This window comes from Haliotis rubra, unplaced genomic scaffold, assembly GCF_003918875.1.
Source record: "Haliotis rubra isolate DU_JTF1 unplaced genomic scaffold, ASM391887v1 Scf228, whole genome shotgun sequence".
Lineage (NCBI taxonomy): Eukaryota > Metazoa > Mollusca > Gastropoda > Lepetellida > Haliotidae > Haliotis > Haliotis rubra.
The window spans coordinates 349890-369727 of record NW_025766314.1 but is presented as its reverse complement, the minus strand read 5'-3'; the positions used below and the strand labels follow the sequence as shown (position 1 = coordinate 369727).

Genomic DNA, 19838 nt, shown 5'->3' with positions numbered 1-19838 from the left:
TGTTCACCAAACTGCTGCCCCAGATCCGCAATGCCATGACTATAGGAAAAGCTCCAAGAAAGTCAAGTCTTTCACCCATCCTTGTTGTAGCCATAGGTCTGGCCACTTGGCGATGCATGGGGTAGCCTAGTGGTTAAAGCGTTAAAGCTCGTCCACGGCAAAGACCCGGGTTCGATTCCCCACATGGGTATAATGTGTGCAGCCCATTTCTGGTGTCCCCCACCATTGATATTGCTGGTATATTGCTAAAAGCTAAAAAACCATACTCACTCACTCACTCTGGCCACTTGGCATTAGCCCAATGGCGGAAGTATGCACCACAACCCTGGCTTCCTGCTGCTTCTGTATAAAGCTGTAGAAGTGGGGTAGCAACCCATCCTTGCTCCAAGAATAAAGTTGTGCCATTATGCTTGGCAAGGAACTGAAACCATAGTTTGAGGTCCTGTCATGCCCGCTGATACGCATTATTCTGTGATGCTTTGGTTTGCTTGCCCCATTTTGAGCATATATAAGACGCGCTTAAGAATGGGCTGACCCATGGGAATTGCCCTGCATACAACATTCAGCTTACCTACTATAGATTTGCAGGGGTATGCAGTGTGACCTTGGATAAGGCCGCTACTAGCTGTGCTAGTTGATGAACCAGTTGCTCTAACTTGTCATGTGGGCAACCTGATTTCCCCCCTCTCCGTGTCTATGGTGAGACCAAGAAATGTAAGACAAGTTGTGGGTTGTACTGTTTTGGTGTATGCGATTGGCATGCCTAGGCGATTGGGGAATTGAAGGGAAGTCTTGAGCATGTCGCGAGCAGATGTTTAAACGCCCGCAGCCAGAATAAAATCATCCAGATAATGAGCTACTGCAATCAGAGTTATTTTTCGCATGGGATTAATTTTCCAGCGATTTTGAGCGCACAAAATGATTGTCGTCAATAATCATACCAAGAGAAATATTCATGGTCAAGTCATGACAAATACTCAAAGTAGGAACAACATGCAATTTGTTTATTCTCTCAGATAACAACATCAAAACAATATACAAAGGAATAGAGGCATACACTAGTATACTAGTAATAGCGATCACAATCAGCAAAATGTTTGTTATCAGTTTGTCAGTTAATTGATAGCTGATTACTCGTGAATCACAAAATGAACAGAAGCTCACTTACATCAGTCACAAATCACAATGTTTGACACAAGTATAATCCCACATCTCTCTGATTGTTTTAGTAAAACACGATTCAATTATATGGCATTAGCTTCGATCATTGCATGTCTATGGGTTGTGAAAACTTTGTGATGGACACCATCACTCAAGCTTGAAATGAAATGCGAAAAACTACTGCGCTTAATAGGTCTTTTGTGAACTTTCTGCGAAAATTGCACCCCATGAAAATATATCGATTACAGTATATATATCCTGCTGCCGCGTGTGGCCTTGATGGCCCATTTGATGAAAGTGCTAAATGACTTGAATAGAGCACAAGAGATGGAACAGCCGAAGGGGAGACATTTATCAATGAAAATTTTTCCCTGAAACTTCATGCCGAAAGCAGCTGGAAGTCCGGACGGTGCCACCGGCTGGAGACGAAAAGGCTGATTTGATATCAAATTTGGACATTATGCACCACTGTCAAGGTTTTGAATCATAGCTACCGCCTGATCAAAACTGGTGTACTGCACTGTGCATGCTTCATGCGGTATAGAGTCATTCACCGATGATCCTACAGGATATGATAAGTGATGGATGAGGCGGGAAGCAGCCTCACCCTGGACAGATGAATCGATTTCTTAGGCACCAAGCCGATTGGGGAAACTATAAGGGAGTCCACTGATCTGTGTGAATAGACCGCCTCCGTGGTGTAGTGGTTAGAGCGTCCGCCTCGAATGCGGAAGGTTCGCGGGATTCGATCCCGATCGCTGGCGTCATACCAAAGAGCGTTAAAATATGGTACTTGTTGGTCCCTGCCTGGCATTTTCGGCATTAATGGGTACAACAAGAACTGGTCGGCTTCGAGTCAGTATAATATGTCTGAGTGGGAATTATTCATGCTTTACTCACTGGCATGGTATCTCAGTGGGCTAGCACTATAAAACCAGCAAGTCTGGGCTAGTACAAGCAGCCGCACACATACACATACTACACGCATGCATGTTGTCATATGAGCCGAAATATTCTCAAAGTACAAGCGTAAAACCTAATTTCACCTCACATCACCTGTGTGAGAATGGGCCAGCTATGCGACCCAACTGAATTTCTTTCTGTAGTTTTGCTCCACCAGTAGTGGCTGCTCAATCGCAGATTTAAGGCTGACCGCATCCCGAGCAACCCGTGGCCCTGAATATCTTAAACTAAAGCCTTGACTAAAACCCCGCTCCATTAACTGAGCTGCTAATGGGTTGATTGAATGATAATGCTCCAGCCATTGTTGCAAGTAGATAACATTAACTGGAGATGGGGCCATAAGCATTTCTGGTTGGCAGGGCAGTAGGTCGCATGGGGTTTGTGCGAGGGACTGTGTTGTGCTTTTGGCACAAAAACAGGACGATGCCCCATGGCCACCTATGTTGCATGCCAAGCATTTGTGTGCATAACGACATGCCTGTCCCCGATCGCGCCACGCACGCGATTGAAATTCCTACAAACCTCGGTAGGCATGCTGTGTTGAGGTAGCTGGGATATCCGGCAGAAGGTGTGTGTGTCTGCTGTTTATTGCTGGGAAGCATTAGCTGCAGCCACAGCTGTCCGTCGATTGCACCCCAAGAACGTAATGGATCTCTGTCCATTTTCTGCCAAAACTGTATGTCATATTGAGACCAGCAGTCACCGCCAAAGCCTGGCTTAGTGCTGCACCGCTGGATCGCCTCCATATATGACAACATTTGTTGGATAAATTTTACATCCGTTTGACGCTCAATGACTACACTGATGTAGGTAAAAGGCAGACGCCCAAGACCCAATGTTTAATTGACTGAAAGTGGACTGCTGCCTCCATCAGCTCCATCGAAATTCTGACTCTTCTGTGTTGCTTGGTTTCCGCTGGTAAGAGAGTGTCATGTCAACAAACTCCCCGATGTATTTTTCCCTTACGCCTGTCTTAGGTGGAAACTAATGGTCTCTGCCCTAAAGCTAAGCTGCTGATGTGGCAGCATGTCCGCGATTCACAAGTGTATTGTTTTGTGAGGGGTTGACTGTAACACCCTGTCTGAGGCGTGGAGGGAGTTACTTGAGATTGCTACAGCTCAACGGTGCCTGATTACCACGAGGAATCAATAATCGGACAATATATTAACATGGTCAAGGGTGACATACCTTGTGAGTTGACTGACATAGCCAGCGGGGTGGCGAATGTTGGCTCCAGCGGAGGTGTAGTGGTGGGTAGCGCAGGGATGCCTCAGTTGTCATGGGCCTGAGCAGGCCTGGGGGGCAGTGCTCATGGGAAGAGCACAAAGTCGCGACGCACACTCTTTGCCTGTCGCTTCGCCGCTTTGCATGTCCTTTACTACAGAGTGATTGGCTGCTGCTCTGTGCTTTGGAGGCATGGTGGTGAGTCGCGCATGCTAGCACGTGGTGTAGAGCTACAACTACATCTTGTCAATTAGATGAATGAAAAGAAGACCGGAAAGAAGCGGATGAAAGCTTTAACGCGACTTACTGGTATTTAATAGAGAATTTGGAAGTAAGTTGACAACACAACATGATTAGATAGAATTATTTAGCAGAGGCAATAGGCAAGTGTTAGAGTTTAAAGTTATGCGCTGAATTGTAAATGCTGCCCATAAACCCAATTAGCGAAACAACGCTAAATGTCATTATTAAGGGCTATAGGGGACAAGAATATCTGAGGCTCTGCAGTAGTTGTGTAGTTTAACTTGGGTATGAAAGATATCTTATGATTGTAGACTTGAAACTAGGTCTGTCCCAGTTTGGCTACACTATACACTTGATTGTGGGATTCACTTGCATAACTCTGGGAGGGATGAGTGAGTGAGTGAGTTTAGTTTTACACCGCTTTTAGCAATATTCCAGCTATATCACGGCGGGGAACACCAGAAATGGGCTTCACATATTGTACCCATGTGGGGAATCGAACCCGGGTCTTTGGCGTGACGAACGAACGCTTTAACCACTATGCTACCCCACCGCCCCAACTCTGGGATGAAGTTGACACTCTATGTTATAACTGGAATACTATTCAAACCAGTGTTAATCTTGACTCACTCAGTCTTCAACCTGTATCACCTTTGTGCCTTCTGTGCTCATTTACCAGTGTGAAATTACTGCATGGCAACAAATCAGGCGGAGTGCAGAGACACAGGTCGCAGAGATGATCTTGATTCTTGACTTTTGAGTGTTTCTAGGACTTCAGTCCTGTAGTGGTGGTCCGATTAATTAGATAATCGAAGATTGGTCGCAGTGACGAAACGACCAAGCAATCGATCATGTTTTCTCAGAATCGAACACAAACAATTCTGGAACACTTTTTGCATTAACAATATTTTTCACACGGTTGGTTTTATCAGTTACATTTCATGAGTACTATAAGCTCGTTCCAAGTCATGATTGAATTTATCTGAAACACCCCAAGAAAGTTATGTTCCTAACATACTAGTTATCCGTTCAAGATGTGAAATTTGCCCCCCAAAAACCAAAGAACTACATGTTTTTTCTTTATGTTTTTGTGCAGTAACTAAAAATAACCAGGACAAATTCATAAATGACGCTAACCAATTATTTTCGATGATTGATCGGTTGTAATGAAGCAATCATCAAATATGAGATTTTAACCAATTCCCAACACTACAGTCCTGTCTCACACTAAAATGACACAGTGGTGGCACATAGCCCCTGTACATTGTCGACCAGGCAAAGTTAAGACACAGTGGTCACAGGGTTGAGTGGTAACTGTGTTTAGCAAACTTAACTAGTGAGTGTTTCTATTACTTCAATCCTGTTCACTAAAACACAGGTGTGTTAATAGCAAGGGACTTTTCATATACATGCCTGTGATGACATAGCGGTGAATGGGTTCCCGGTGGGATGGTAAATAGGATGTCTGACTGTTATACTTCTACCGCCTCATGTTTAGTATGGGTTCAATACTCCCCAGGGAGATGAAAAAATAAATTGTAGTGCGGTGTGGATCTGGCATATGAAAAAATACACATTATCATTATGGCTTTAAAAAAAGTTCCTCTCATTCGTGTGTTGCAGCTTGGCTGGCAGCTGAAGAAGCTGGTGGAGACGTTGAAAGAGAAACCAAAGGAGGTTGTGCTGTTGCTGAAGAAGAGGCCTCGTCATATCAGTCCGTTCGGGAATCTGCCCAACCGGAAGAACAAACAGCATGCTCAAGCAGCAACCTTGCCAAAGATACTGAAGAAACGGCGGTCACGTGAAGGTGACGCCAAACAGACTCGGCCATCACTGCAGGAGTTCACCTCCTCTGCACCGTCGGGGGACATCTACGTCACTAAGTGAGTACATGTATTTATTTATTTTTAAATGGTTTGTTTCAGAAATGGCATTCATTGATTTATCTAGAATTTTGAAAAAGTTCTCCTGGGCAAACTTGGAAAAATAGGTTCGTAGGTTCACCTAAATTCTGAGCATATTTGAACATTTCATTCCATGACTGCTATCCATGCAAGAATGTAGAATTGAACATGAAAACCTCTTAATTTCCTGGCCCTTTTTCAGTGAAATTCAAATCATCTTTACTAGGCCATAATATCGATCATAAATTATTGAATTAATCAGTGAAAATAAATAGAAATAGCTATACCTCTGAAAAAACCTGAACTGGGACTACAGTTTGGAACAAGTGCTTTGGTATTGATACTTTTTGCAAGCATATGTCTGAATTTTGGTCTTTTGGTCAAAATTAATCCCTCCTATGGCTGGCTCATGTGAATCAGGTTATGTCCCTTGGTCATAGCAAGATCTGCTGATCATAGGTCCAGATCCCATGCATTGATTGTGTTCCTTTGTTTGTAAAGCTCGGTTTGCTATGACAGAGAAACTGCTATGGATGCCCTTCTGATTTCGCAACTGGGGCGGTGGGGTAGCCTTGTGGTTAAAGCGTTCGCTCGTCATACCGAAGACCCGGGTTCGATTCCCCACATGGGTACAATGTGTGAGGCCCATTTGTGGTGTCCCCAGCCGTGACATTGCTGGAATATTGCTAAAAGCTGCGTAAAATCAAACTCGCTCACTCACTCATAACTGTTCACTGTGGTCTTTGGATTCAACAAACACGTAAATCTCTTAAACATTGAAACTGTAGAAGGAAAGCCGTGAACGTCTGGGTTAGAATGAACCTTCAGTAACCCATGTTTGTCGTAAGAGGCGACTAATGGGATCGGGTGGTCAGTCTCGCTGGCTTGGTTGACTCGTCATCAGTTACTAATTGCGTAGATCGATACTCATGACGTTGATTACTGGATTGTCTGGTCCAGACTCGATTATTTGCAGACCGCTGCCATATAGCTGGAATATTGCTGAGTGTGGCGTAAAAATAAACTCATTCACTCACTCATTGTAGAAGGAAAGCCCACATTGAACAGGCTTGCTGTGAAATACTGAAAGATTGTTGTTGGTTTGTAGTTTAACTCCCCATTCAGTAATAGTCAAGCTATATGGAGGTGGTTTGTTAATAACTGAGTCTGGCCCAGACAATCCAGTGATCAACATTCTTTCAGTATTTTGACCCGTGAAGATCCAGGTTAGAATTGGTCTTCAGCAACCCATGCTTGTCGTAAGAGGTGACTAATGGGATCGGGTAGTCAGACTCGCTGACTTGGTTGACACATGTCATCGTATCCCAACTGTGTAGAACAATGCTCATGATGTTGATCACTGGATTGTCTGGTACAGACACGATTATTTACAGACCGCCGCCATATAGCTGGAATATTGCTGAGTGAGATGTTAAACAACAAACAAAACACATTTAACTCTTCTTTTTTTTATATACTTGATGCAGTACTTTCATGGGAATCAAGAATAACCAGAATCCATGTGCACAAAGTGATCTTAGCACTAGATAGTCGGTCGTAACTTCCATATTATAACATAGACTTAAGTAGTTGTAGAGCTAAGATAGTTTTGTGCATGTGGGCCTGTGTTCAGTGTTTTGTTTGCAGGATGCTCTTACATACATGTGCTACTTATTTATCACTGGTTTGATACGTTTGATGCAGTAGTCACTTGTGGTGTAACGATTCATCGATAGTATCGATGTTTACATCGTCAACTACGCGATACGAGTGCATCGAGGCAATATATAAGGATATTTATATCGCGAGGGTACATGATACATCGATGTATCGCCACAAGAGATGATACATCCCGATACAACTTAAATACTACTTAAAGGAGTATTGCATTAAGAATAGGAAAGGAGTCTCTTTGAAATTCTTCTGAATTTTAAAAACAAATTGAACTTTAAAGGAATTTGTTTGTGTCTGTTATCTTTGTTACATGAACAAAGGAGTTGGTGTATAAGTCACAGAGTGTGAACATTATACAAACTCTGTGAACTGTAGAATACTTGTCTTCAAGTAATTGAAATATGCAGATATGTTTTAGTTGTTTGACAAATAACACCATTTATTAACAACTATGAACGATGTCTTAGCTCTGTTAAGAAAGAGAACAAAGAGAAGATAAAATTTAGAAAGCAGACTTAAGAGTTTTTTTCAGTGATTCTGAATTCTGATATAAATTACATTGAGTTGTTTGTGAAAGCATTGGTGCAGAAACACAACTTCCCGAGGGAAACTTCACTTTCAAATGTATATATAGATCAAGGTAACAAATAAAGTTTCAGTCATTTTATCTACCATATCTGTTTTGTTATTAGAAATTCTAGCACGACATTGTGTGATACTCAATTCTGATTGGCTGAGAGCTCATCAAAACCGTACTTAAATGGCAGTTTAAGACTGCTAATTAAAGTGACTGATTCACCACGTATGAATACAATGAACTCGTTGACCCTATTGTTTGTAAACAAACATGTCGGACATTGGCGATTTCTACCCCAGCAGCATCTTTGATGGTTTTGAAGTAATAAGCGAATGGTTTGAAGAAGAATTCCTTGTCAGTTATCCCTGTGAATTAACTACGAAGCTGGAAAATTCGTCAGCAGCGCAAAAGCAGCAGTATTCAAACCGGGTCTACAACTAGTGGGCATGACGTCGACAAACACACATCGGCCCACGTGTCCTAACCTGACCGCTTCCGTCCCGTCCGTAATGCCCAGTCCTTCCACTTCCACTGTCCATGTATCCCACATAAAACGTGGCATGTCATGTCATGTCATGTCATAGTAGGGTGGATATCAATAATTATTTCCGTGAATAAAGTTAGCAGCTACTAAACTGAGTGAGTTCACGGCATAGATTGGGGCGAGTCGATTGTCATACAGTAGGGGAGATCAATAATTTGCTTGAGAAAAATCAGATAATTGTACTTGCTCACAGTATAAACTGTTATTTTTATTCACGTATGCTACTTGTTACAAATACAAGCATACTGGTTCCATAAATAAAGCATTTATGTTATTTACAATGTCATATTTTGTTCGCTACACAACCTGTTCCTCAATGGGACGATTCCATACGATTTTCAGGAAAAAGGCCCCTTTGCGCCTTGTGTTCTTGCGCGCCAAACAGTTCGGTTTTAAAACGTTTATCAGTCGTGCTAACGCTTTCGGTTTTTAAATTACATTTAGCAGTCTTATATCAACGATAAAGGACCGCAAAACTGAAAACAGAGTAGCTTTGTCTTCTAATTGTAAAGTATCGGGATACGTATCGTATTGCCACTATTGTACCGTGATGATAATCATCTCGCAGGTTCCTTGCCAATACTTTCATGATATATCGTTTCGCCTCATTAAACTGGTATCGGAATATATCGTCTTGCCACTTAGGCCATGATACACAGCTCTAGTAGTCTCACAAGAATCAGGAACTGTTTTCTGATGTGAAGTGGAATATACAAATATGGATCATTATTTGAAAGTAACTTGATTTTCTTTATGTGCTGAGTGTGACTTGACATGATTCACTGTTAGTGATGAGGTTGTGTTTGATTGCTGTGGGCATGTGGATAGTGTGTCCCTGGCAGTGTCGGAGCAGAAGATGTGGTGCTTTAGTATCCCCATTAGTATAACCAGTGTTATAACATGTATCCTCGTTAGTGGTGGTCCGATTAATTGAAATAATCGAAGATTGGTCTCAGTGACTAAACGACCAAGCAATCGATCATGTTTTCTCATAATCGAACACAAACAATTCTGGAACACTTGTTTTCATAAACAATATTTTTCACAAGGTTGGTTTTGTCTGTTACATTTCATAAGCACTACAGCTCGTTTCAAGTCATGATTGAATTTATCTTAAAGACTCCAAGACATTTATGTTCCTGACATACTAGTCTTCCTTTAAAGATGTGAAATTTTGCCAAAAAATCCAAAAGAACTACATGCTTTTTCCATATTTTTATGTGCATTAACAAATTTCATTAATGACGCTAACCAATTTTTTTCGATGATTGATCGGTTGTAATGAACCAATCATCAATTATGAGATTTTAACCAATTCCCAACACTAAACCTCGTTATAACCAATATTTGGGGTAGTGAGGAAGTCTAGTGGCTAAAGCATTTACTCGTCATGCCAAGGACCCGAGTTCGATTCCCCACATGGGTACAATGTGTGAAGCCCATTTGTGGTGTCCCCGCTGTGATATTGCTGGAATATTGCTAAAGGCGGTGTAAAACCAATTCAATCACTCACTATAGCCAGTATTTAACTCCATTTCCTTATAGACAGTGTACCCCTCACCCACTCATTATAACCAGTGTGAAATCTCACCCCCTTTTTGAGATTAGTGTAAAACCTGACCCCCCTCCCACTCATTATAGTGTAAGACCTCACCTCCATTATAGAATTGTAAAACTTCACCCCTCATTATATGAAGAGTAAAGCCTGACATCTTCGTTATTAGCAGTGATAAACCTCACATCCCATTATAACCAGTACACAACCTCACATCATCTTTATAACCAGTACACAACCTCACATCATCTTTATAACCAATATAAAACCTCACATCCTATTATCACCAGTGTAAAACACCACCCCTCATTATAACAAGTGAACAATCACATGTCATCACCACCTCATTATAACATGAGTAAGCCCTCACACATAAACACAACAAGCGGAAATCCCCACTGACCCAACTTTAACATTGTCAGTAAAAAGGATGTACATAGTACAAGCTGAGTGCCGACAAGTGACAGTGTGTACAGCTTGACTTTTATTACTTCACAGCCCAGCAAACTCACGACAAACATGACAAACGCAGAAGTTTTGATGTAAAAGTGGGGAAAGTTAGGCCATGCACGGTACAGGAGCTAGCATTGCTTCCTCAGTAGTATAAACAGCAGAGATGACATGGGCGGATCCAGGAATTGTGAAAGGGGGTGGGTTCAGGGACCCCTTGAAGCCCCCATTGACTCCGGCAAAGAAAACAAAATCTTTAATGTGGTCTTAAGTCATTTTCAGGGTGGGGTTCCGAACCTCCTGAAACACACATGCACGTATGCACGCACGCACGCACGCATGCACGCACGCGCGCTCGCATACACACACACATACCCCCCTCTGGATCCGCCAATGGACGATGTACAGGGTTTCCTATGGCCAACCATTTTGGATTTCCTAGTTAGATGTATTTGTCTCAGTGCTGAAGTCACGATGTGGCAGAAATACTGCCGATTTGACAATTAATTTTCACTCTCTCACTTAACTCACTCAGCACTCCAGGCCCTCTGTCTGTCTGTCATAGCATTCAGCAATATTACAGCCATATGATGGCAGTCTGTACACAAGCTTGGACCAGACAATCCAGTGATTGACATCATGAGAATCACTCTTCCCAATTTGGATTCGATGACCTGCATCGACCAAGTCAACAAACCTGACCACCCGATCTCCTCAGTTGATCATTTTAAGAAAAGGGGCGATGGGTAACCTAGTGGTTAACTTAAAGCATCGGCTCGTCACGCCGAAGACCTGAGTTCAATTCCCCACATGGGTATGATGTGTGTGAAGCCCATTTCTGGTGTCCCCTGCCGTCATATTGCTGGAATATAGCTAAAGGCGGTGTAAAACCAAACTCACTCACTCACTCACTTTTAAGACAAGCATGGATTGCTGAAGACTATTTCTAACCCGGATCGTAATGGGTTCATTAGAACAAGGAAGACTGCATCATGTATTTTAGCTCTTATAATATTTTGAGATGGCCTGAACCTAACATGAAGTTTCTACATGCTGAGGACACCTGTAACCTGTGAAAAAAGCTCGAATGATCACATGTTTACATTTGTCAGTTAACCCGTTGACTGCCACCACGAGAATACTTGTATTATCAATTCTGGCAGAATTTGCCACTACGAGTTATCTCGTAGCTATATCAGTGGTATTTTAAATAAGTTTCACATGTTGACGAAATAGGCACAAGAAGCAATTGTCTCCTGGCAGTAACCAAGAACGTGAGGAGACGTTTGTTTCTTTTGACTATTTTGCCAACATGTGAAACTTGGGTAAGACTACAGAATACTGGATACCTTCTGTTTTCTTTGAAAGCATGCAAGTTTACTTATGGTTAGGGTTAGGGTTAGGGTAAGGTTTAGGGTCAGGGTTAGGGTAAGGTTTAGGGTTAGGGTAAGGTTTAGGGTCAAGGTTAGTGTTAGGGTGACGTGACGCTAAACAATATGGCTGGTAGGTATACGGTATTCTGTAGGTGTAGCGAAACTTGTTTTAAAATACCACTGATATATCTACAAGATGACTCGTAATGGCCAATTCTGCCAGAATTGGTAATACGAGTATACTCGTTGTGGCAGTCAACATGTTAAACCAAAAACCCTCTTCTTTTGGTTTGTTTGAGAATTGCATGGGTATGGTTTATGGCAGAAAATAGATGTGATATGTGAAGAGACAATTTCAGCATCTACTTTAGGTGATTCCAAACTACATACTATAAATATAATATTGTTTCAAGAAAGTCAGTGTATGAGAGAATTCTAGATTATGTTTCATATAATCTCAAATAATGAATGTTGTCATGAAGGAAAGTGATATCTTTGTGATCGTCACTTTCTGAAAAAAAGACAGAGCTTATTAGCTAAGCTTGTGCCAAAATATACTATTCAAAATAAGTAATGGACTAGTTATATTTAATCATTTATTTATTTTGATAGTGAAAGAAAGTGATTTAGTGGGTTTTTTACATTTTACATATTTCTAGTTGAAGGATAAAATTTGTCTTTTTGATTTTTGAAGTTTTCACAACTCTCTGTTTGAGAATTGATAGAATTTTAACTCAAGTTCTAAAACATCTTCTAGGGTGTAGGGGTAGCCTAGTGGTTAAAGCGTTCGCTTGACATGCTGAAGACCCGGGTTCGATTCACACATTGTACCCATGTGTGAAGTCCATTTCAGGTGTCCCCCGCCGTGAAATTGTTGGAATATTGCTAAAAGCAGCATAGAACCAAACTCACCCACTCACTTTAAAACATCTGGGGTCATGGACACTGATACCACATGCCAATGCACTATCGATGAAGCCGACCAATACAGGTCTTGATGTCATCCGATGTAGGTCAGATGGATAACGATGATAACAGATACATGTAACACAGTATAAAAGGCACTATCTGCATGCATCGATAACAGTCGATAACTTATATGAAGATGGCAGTTGACCCATGTCAAGTATTCTACAAGTAAGATAATATAATTTCTGATGTTTGAAATTATGAAAGCTTTCTAAAAAATGGTGAAAGTTTTTAAAAATAGGGCGATAAATGTATGTCAGAAAGTGTTGAGAGGCAAGATAACATTATGATGACACCATCACGTAATCTAAACCTATTTTTATAGGCCAGTTCTAGAGCAAAGTCCTGAGGACTGCAGTGACATATTATTTTCATCTATGTGATTCAAATCTCCATTTGGACGTTATGAATAAGCTCTATATATATAATTTTTCAATAATATTATTAATGATCAGTGATTATTTGATCATGAATATTTATTTCAAATCAATCAAATTTAGGACCAGCTCTCAACTAGTGGTGGTCCGATTAATTGAAATAATCAAAGATTGGTCGTAGTGACTAAACGACCAAGCAATCGATCATAATTTCTCATAATCGAACACAAACAATTCTGGAACACTTGTTTTCATTAACAATATTTTTCACATGGTTGGTTTTGTCTGTTACATTTCGTAAGCACTACAAGCTCGTTTCAAGTCACGATTGAATTTATCTTAAAGATTCCAAGAAATGTATGTTCCTAACATACCAGTCATCCTTTAAAGATGTGAAATTTTGCAAAATAAACCTCAAAAGAACTACATTTCTTTCCCTTGTATTTATGTACATTAACAAATTTCATAAATGACGCTAACAAATTATTTTCGATGATTGATCAGTAGTAATGAACCAATCATCAATTATGAGAGTTAACCCTTTCAACACCGCAGGCCGCTTAAAGCCACAACGTTATGAGTCCCCAGACACCGGAGGCCGCTTAAGCGGCCAGGCAGTAGTCACGTCAAAATGAGACATAATTTTAGGAACTTACCTGACTTATGATTCATATATTAAATCCATCACATTTCACAATGTCTGGAAACACTTATTAAATTTCAAATGATCATATATTATCGGCAGAATTAAAATTATAAACTATTTTTCGCAATGTAATTGAAAACAACGATTCACATGCTTCGGGAGCGGGTCCACAATAACATTGTCAAAGAGCAAAGTAACGATGTTTCGAGGAAATGATTAAATAAATAGAATAAACTAATGAATAAAATCAACAACAGCATTCATAAAAGTTGTCAAACGTACATATAAAATTACTTTTTCCATCTTTTTGTGCGATCATGTAATGCAAGTCAAGTCACTGACAAGTGACATCTCGCTCGCCGTAGCCTCAATCTTCACTTTCGGGACACGATGTTTAATGCGAAAATATATGCATGAAGCATTTTTGTCACAGGTCATAACCTAGCACGATCGTCCAATAAGTCCCATAATTTACGTATATGTAGCGATTTCTTGCTTAATATGTTCAGAATAGCATTATTTTACCCAAAAACTTTCGTCTAAATCTAAAAGTTTTCATTTACGAGGACGGTATCCATTGCCGTAATATGATTGGCTGCCTTAGGTCACGTGTCTGATTTTGACCAATCACGACCCTTATAGCAGACTGTAGCAAAAAAGCGTCATTAGCAACCAATTTTTATCCAATAAAATCGCTTCTTACAACTGTGAAAATACTCTCGGCAAGGGTTCAGTGATGTTGTTGATGTTCAGAGCTTTCGAACGATACCCGGCATCAAATGATTCGCCTCCCATGTTATTCATACGAAGCTTCGAAAACGGAGGTATTTTCCGTTGTTATGTCATGTTACAGAGCGGAAAATAGGCGACCATACATATTATTTAAGAAATCTTTTTATAATAATTTTCTGATTACGTAAAAGTGAAAATATAAAAGACAAAAGGCACGGGCATGTTATGACATGTCACAAATGGAAAAAAATCGCCTTAGTTTTTGCTTCTTTCATGGTTTATCTGGACGTTATAAATGTAAGCTTGCATTTTCATTCAAAATAATTTTATTTAAGTTGTAGTTGTATTATTTGAATAATATTATAAAAATAAACTTCATATTTATCAACAGTAGGATTAGATCTTTTAAATGGTGTATGGGATGTAGTAGCAATAACGTTTTGCAAGCTTATAATTTCCTTCATAAACATAGGCTTCATCTATGACCTCAGGGTCTCTGGGAACTCGGTGTCATGGCAGTAAATGCCTCAGGTTGACTGGTGTTGAAAGAGTTAAACTAACTCCCAACACTGCTCTCAACACAACCAGTGTCTAACACTGTATAAAATGCCCATGAGTGGCAGCTATCTACTTATGTCTATCAGGGTATATATATATATACAAAGCTTGAACCAGGAAGTTATTGTTAGCCCAGGTAGGGTTAACACTGAAGTTTTAAACAGGTTTGTATTTCACACACGGAAAGCCATACATCTGTGTCAGTCTTTGTTGAGGCTTGAAACCACTAAAGTATATGTAGGACCTGTATGTTTGGATTACATGTCATGGCGGTGTGCTCGATGTCGTAAAGCACAGGTAAGGAGATTGTTCCAAACATATCAGGCCGTCAGCAGTGATTGACGAGTGGCATGGTCGTTCATTTCAGATGTACATGCCAAATAGTGTACTCACCTGAACTTTTTGGGAGAAGTTGTACAATGTATTTTTGTTTTGACATATTGACAGTGTTCATCAAAGTCTACTTGGATGAAAATGGACTTGTTATCTTGGTCTTATGTAAATGCAGAATGAGATTGAGATTATTTTTTAAATATACATTACCATACCTTCATTGTATGAATTAGATGTTTCCAACATTGTGCCCAGGTTTTTTGGAGTGAGTGAGTGAGTTCAGTTTTACGCCGCACTCAGCAATATTCCAGCTATATGGCAGTGGTCTGTAAATAATCGAGTCAGGACCAGACAATCCAGTGATCAACAGCATGAGCATCGACCTGCGCAATGGGGAACCGATGTGTCAACCAAGTCAGCAAGCCTGACCACCCGATCCTGTTAGTCGCCTCTTACGACAAGCATGGGATACTGAAGATCAATATTCTAACCCGGAACTTCACGGGTATCATTTTTTTGGGGAAAGATTCTGATTCTGTTAAGGAATAATCCTGACAAAATATGTGTAAGATGCATCATGAAACAACCTGACTCTTTGTGAGTAAATATGACAATGGGAATCATCAGGTTGAATATGAAATGTCATGTTTTCAAATATCACTGTCATGCCAAAACATGGCAAAAAGATATAATTTGTTGTTGCTCTAACATTGATGGGGTAAGGGTTGACTGGGAGTTGGTGCTCGGCCTAGTCCACAATGGCTAGATACCTGAACACTGAAATATTATACCGGGCCCAACTTGTGCTTGATGTGCGGGGTGTATCATGGGATTATGTAATGATATTTGCTGACTTGAAGCATGTCACTGTATCCGAGCTGTGTCGATTGTGTAGTTATCTGGTTCAGTCCTCCATTTAGGTATGATGTGTGAAGTCCATTTCTGGTGTCCCCTGCAATGATATTGCTGAAATATTCCTAAATGCAGTGCGCACGCACGGACGCACGCACTCACTCACTCACTCACTCACTCACTCACTCACTCACTCACTCACTCACTCACTCACTCACTCACTCACTCACTCACTCCTCACTCACTCACTCACTCACTCACTCACTCACTCACTCACTCACTCACTCACTCACTCACTCACTCACTCACTCAAACACAGGTTCCTTCAATGATTATTTTTTAACCAAAATTAAAACATTGACAATAAAATGCCCCCTACCTCACAATTATGTAATAATTATTCGATTGTAGCTATGATAATAATGGGAATAGACTTTGAAAAGCTTCATGAGTGAGTGAGTGTTAAGCTGTACGCTGCACTATTCCAGCTGTATGGCTGTGAAAAGCTTCATGAGGGAATTCTAAATACTATAAACAATTTTCACAAGCATGCCCATAATCAACTGACATATATACCAAACTGCCCTTTGCATATAGTGTGAACCCCAATTTTGGTGTCCCTCGCCGTGATATTGCTGGAATATTGCTAAAAGTGGCGTAAAAAACATACTCACTTACCCATTTATGTATATCAATGTGCATGCCGGACCTGTGATGGTCCGGGTTAGAATATTGATCTTCAGTAACCCATGCTTGTTGTAAGAGGTGACTAATGGGATCGGGTGGTTAGGCTTGCAGACTTGGTTGACACATGCCATTGTATCCCAGTTGTGTAGATTGGTGATGTGAGGGGAGGTGAGGTGAAATTGGGTTTAACGTCGTGCTTTAGAATATTTCGCTCATATGACGACGTGCATGCGTGTGTATATGCGGCTGCTTGTACTAGCCCAGACAGAGACTGGTTTTATAGTGCTAGCTCACTGAGATATCATGCCGCAGTGAAGCATGAATACCCCACTCAGACACAGTATACTGACTCCGAGCCGACCAGTCCTTGTTGTACCCATTAATGCCGAGCGCCAGGCAGGGACCAACAAGTACCATATTTTAACATCTTTTGGCATGACGCGGTCGGGGATCGAACCCGCGACCTTCCGCTCTCCGGGCGGACGCTCTAACCACTACACCACGGAGGCGGCCAGTTGTGTAGATTGATGTTCATGATGTTGATCACTGGATTGTCTGGTCCAGACTCGATTATTGCTGAGTGCGGCGTTAAACAACAAAACAACCCACCAGACCACTGTAAATTTGATGTATAAAGAAGTACTGTTGTAATAGAAGAAAATGAGTAGTCCCTTTGATTTCGTTATAACTGTGGTTTACCTTTATGCCCAAATAATTATGGTGTTGGTGTAATAGATGACAAGAGTGTGTTATCAGCCATGCTCCCATCTCTATGACGCAGGTAGTCCATGCAGTACAAGGTTCATAGTTCAGTCATGACTGATGCGACTGGCATACGGTTGCAGATTAAATTCATGTATTTTACAGGTGTATATGTTACAGTCAGATTGTGAAATCAGTCATGTCATGAAATGACTTAGAGGATCAGCCATTTCGCTATTGGCTATATAAATAGGTTTGGACGTTTCCATCAAATTTGATGTAAATGTGCTTGATAACGATTGCCAATGTTCGTGATGCAGAAACAAATCGCCAAAACGCATTTTGTGGCCCCGACTCTAGGAAACACGAAACAGATGTCTTGGGCAGATACATGGGAAAGATCGTGCGGAAAATCAGTATACATGGCCTGTCCAACACTGCAATATCACTGCACATAAAGTCACACCGAGAGAATGCCAAGGTTAACCCAGGAAGAAAGAGAACGAGCATTAGGGATAACTGAATGGCTGACCCTCTTAGTTATTTCACGAAATGACTGAAATGTTTAGTTATTTCACAATCTGACTGTAACATATCTATGTTCAACATGAATTCTGTAATCTGGTCAACCACGAGATGTAATTATATAAGCAATGTTTTTGTGTGTTTTCTGAGCCAGATTATATTTATGAAATATAAATATGTTTAAACCATGTGGCATGTAACTGGTGATAGCTTCGTGTCTCTTTATAAATGGGCGAGAACACAAGGAAATTTTTTGCAATATACTTTGTGCAATACTCATTTGCAGTTTAATTTGCAAAAAGTGCATCTGAAAAGCACATATTTCTTCGTCAGGTTAATGCTTACTAACCTTTGGAATATTTTATTATGCTGATAATTCAACACACTGCTAAATAATAAATAAAATCTTAATGAATAAATAAAATGCTGCTGTATTATTACTTTCCGAGTCGTTTCATGGTAATCCGTTTTGTATCAAACCATCTGTCAAAATAGAACATGTGACCAATTTCAATGGCGGCCACAACACACATTGCTGTTTTCGCTAATTCGGCAATAGGATTTGGCTCATTATTTATTTTGGGGACATGATTTGGGAAATCTATTACAGCGACAGTTAAGTATGTTGTTATGGTAACAACTCAGAGGCGAGCGTGGGTAGAGTGAATGAATGAAAAGTTTATTCGCTCTGTATAAATTTTCGCGGTAAAATATTTTGTGCGAAAATAAAACCTGGTTACTGAATGTGTTAGGAGGTGGTTGAAGGGAAGATTGGGTACTCTAACATCTCCATGCTTTTACCTGAGCTGTACTGGTTTAGAAACTTACTGAATGTGTTAGGAGGTGGTTGAAGGGAAGATTGGGTACTCTAACATCTCCATACTTTTAGCTGAGGCGTACTGGTTTAGAAACTTACTGAATGTGTTAGGAGGGCTGTAAACATATTGTCTTTTCAATGTAGAGATGTTTTCCTGTAGATTTGCCCTTGCTAAATTAAACATAAATAACATTAATTCAGAACCGTTTCAGATTAAAAAAGAACTTATTACAAATACTTCAAATATTTGAAAGGAAAAATGAAATGTGAATTTGTTTATCCTGGGCTAGAGAAAAAAGGAAGCTAGGTTTTTAACCAATGCAAATGTGATAATCCACCAGACTGACGTTGCTGCTGTCGATGTTGGAATGTCTCGACCAGGAAGTGAGTGATCCTCTGTGTATTACAGTTGAGGCAGTGTTAACATATACCTCACCTATATATCCTCTTGTCAGCCGCTTAGACAGGCATACAGGTCAGCAAAGTTTATATTATTTTTAAATGTAGATAAAGTCATATTTACACAGGAATTTAAACATATACACTGCAGTGAATTAATAATTTATGTACATTTGTTTATTGACTTTTTTTTCAGAGCAAAGTATTCAATGCATGTATGCTTAAAGTATCAATGTCGGTAGTTTATATTAAGCACATTTGACAAGAATATGTATTCTGGCTAGCGAACAGTTATCGCCGATACATCAGTATCACATGTGCGCTGTTCTGGCCAATTACAATTCCAGTATTTTTCCCCAAGGTATTTGACAACAATAAAGGACAGTAAAAAAAAATTCTTTACGGTAAGTAACATAAGAGAAAAAATAGAGATAAGTTATGAACCCTATAAAAAAAGTTTTAATTACTCGGGGGGATGTCACACGATCAATATAATAGCAAGTTCAAGTTCACAAGTCATTAATTCTGAAATGGCGATAACTGTTACAGTTAGTTGTGAGAAAACTTCTATTT

General features: G+C 40.3%; 1 protein-coding gene across 1 annotated transcript in view; it reads left to right on the top strand.

Annotated features, from left to right (window-relative positions):
- Positions 1 to 19838, top strand: part of LOC124277825 (CNK3/IPCEF1 fusion protein-like) — a 62446-nt gene that overhangs the window by 10680 nt on the left and 31928 nt on the right. Inside the window, 1 exon segment of the mRNA XM_046713539.1 lies at positions 5215 to 5474. Within this exon segment, the coding sequence (XP_046569495.1) occupies positions 5215 to 5474 (260 nt within the window).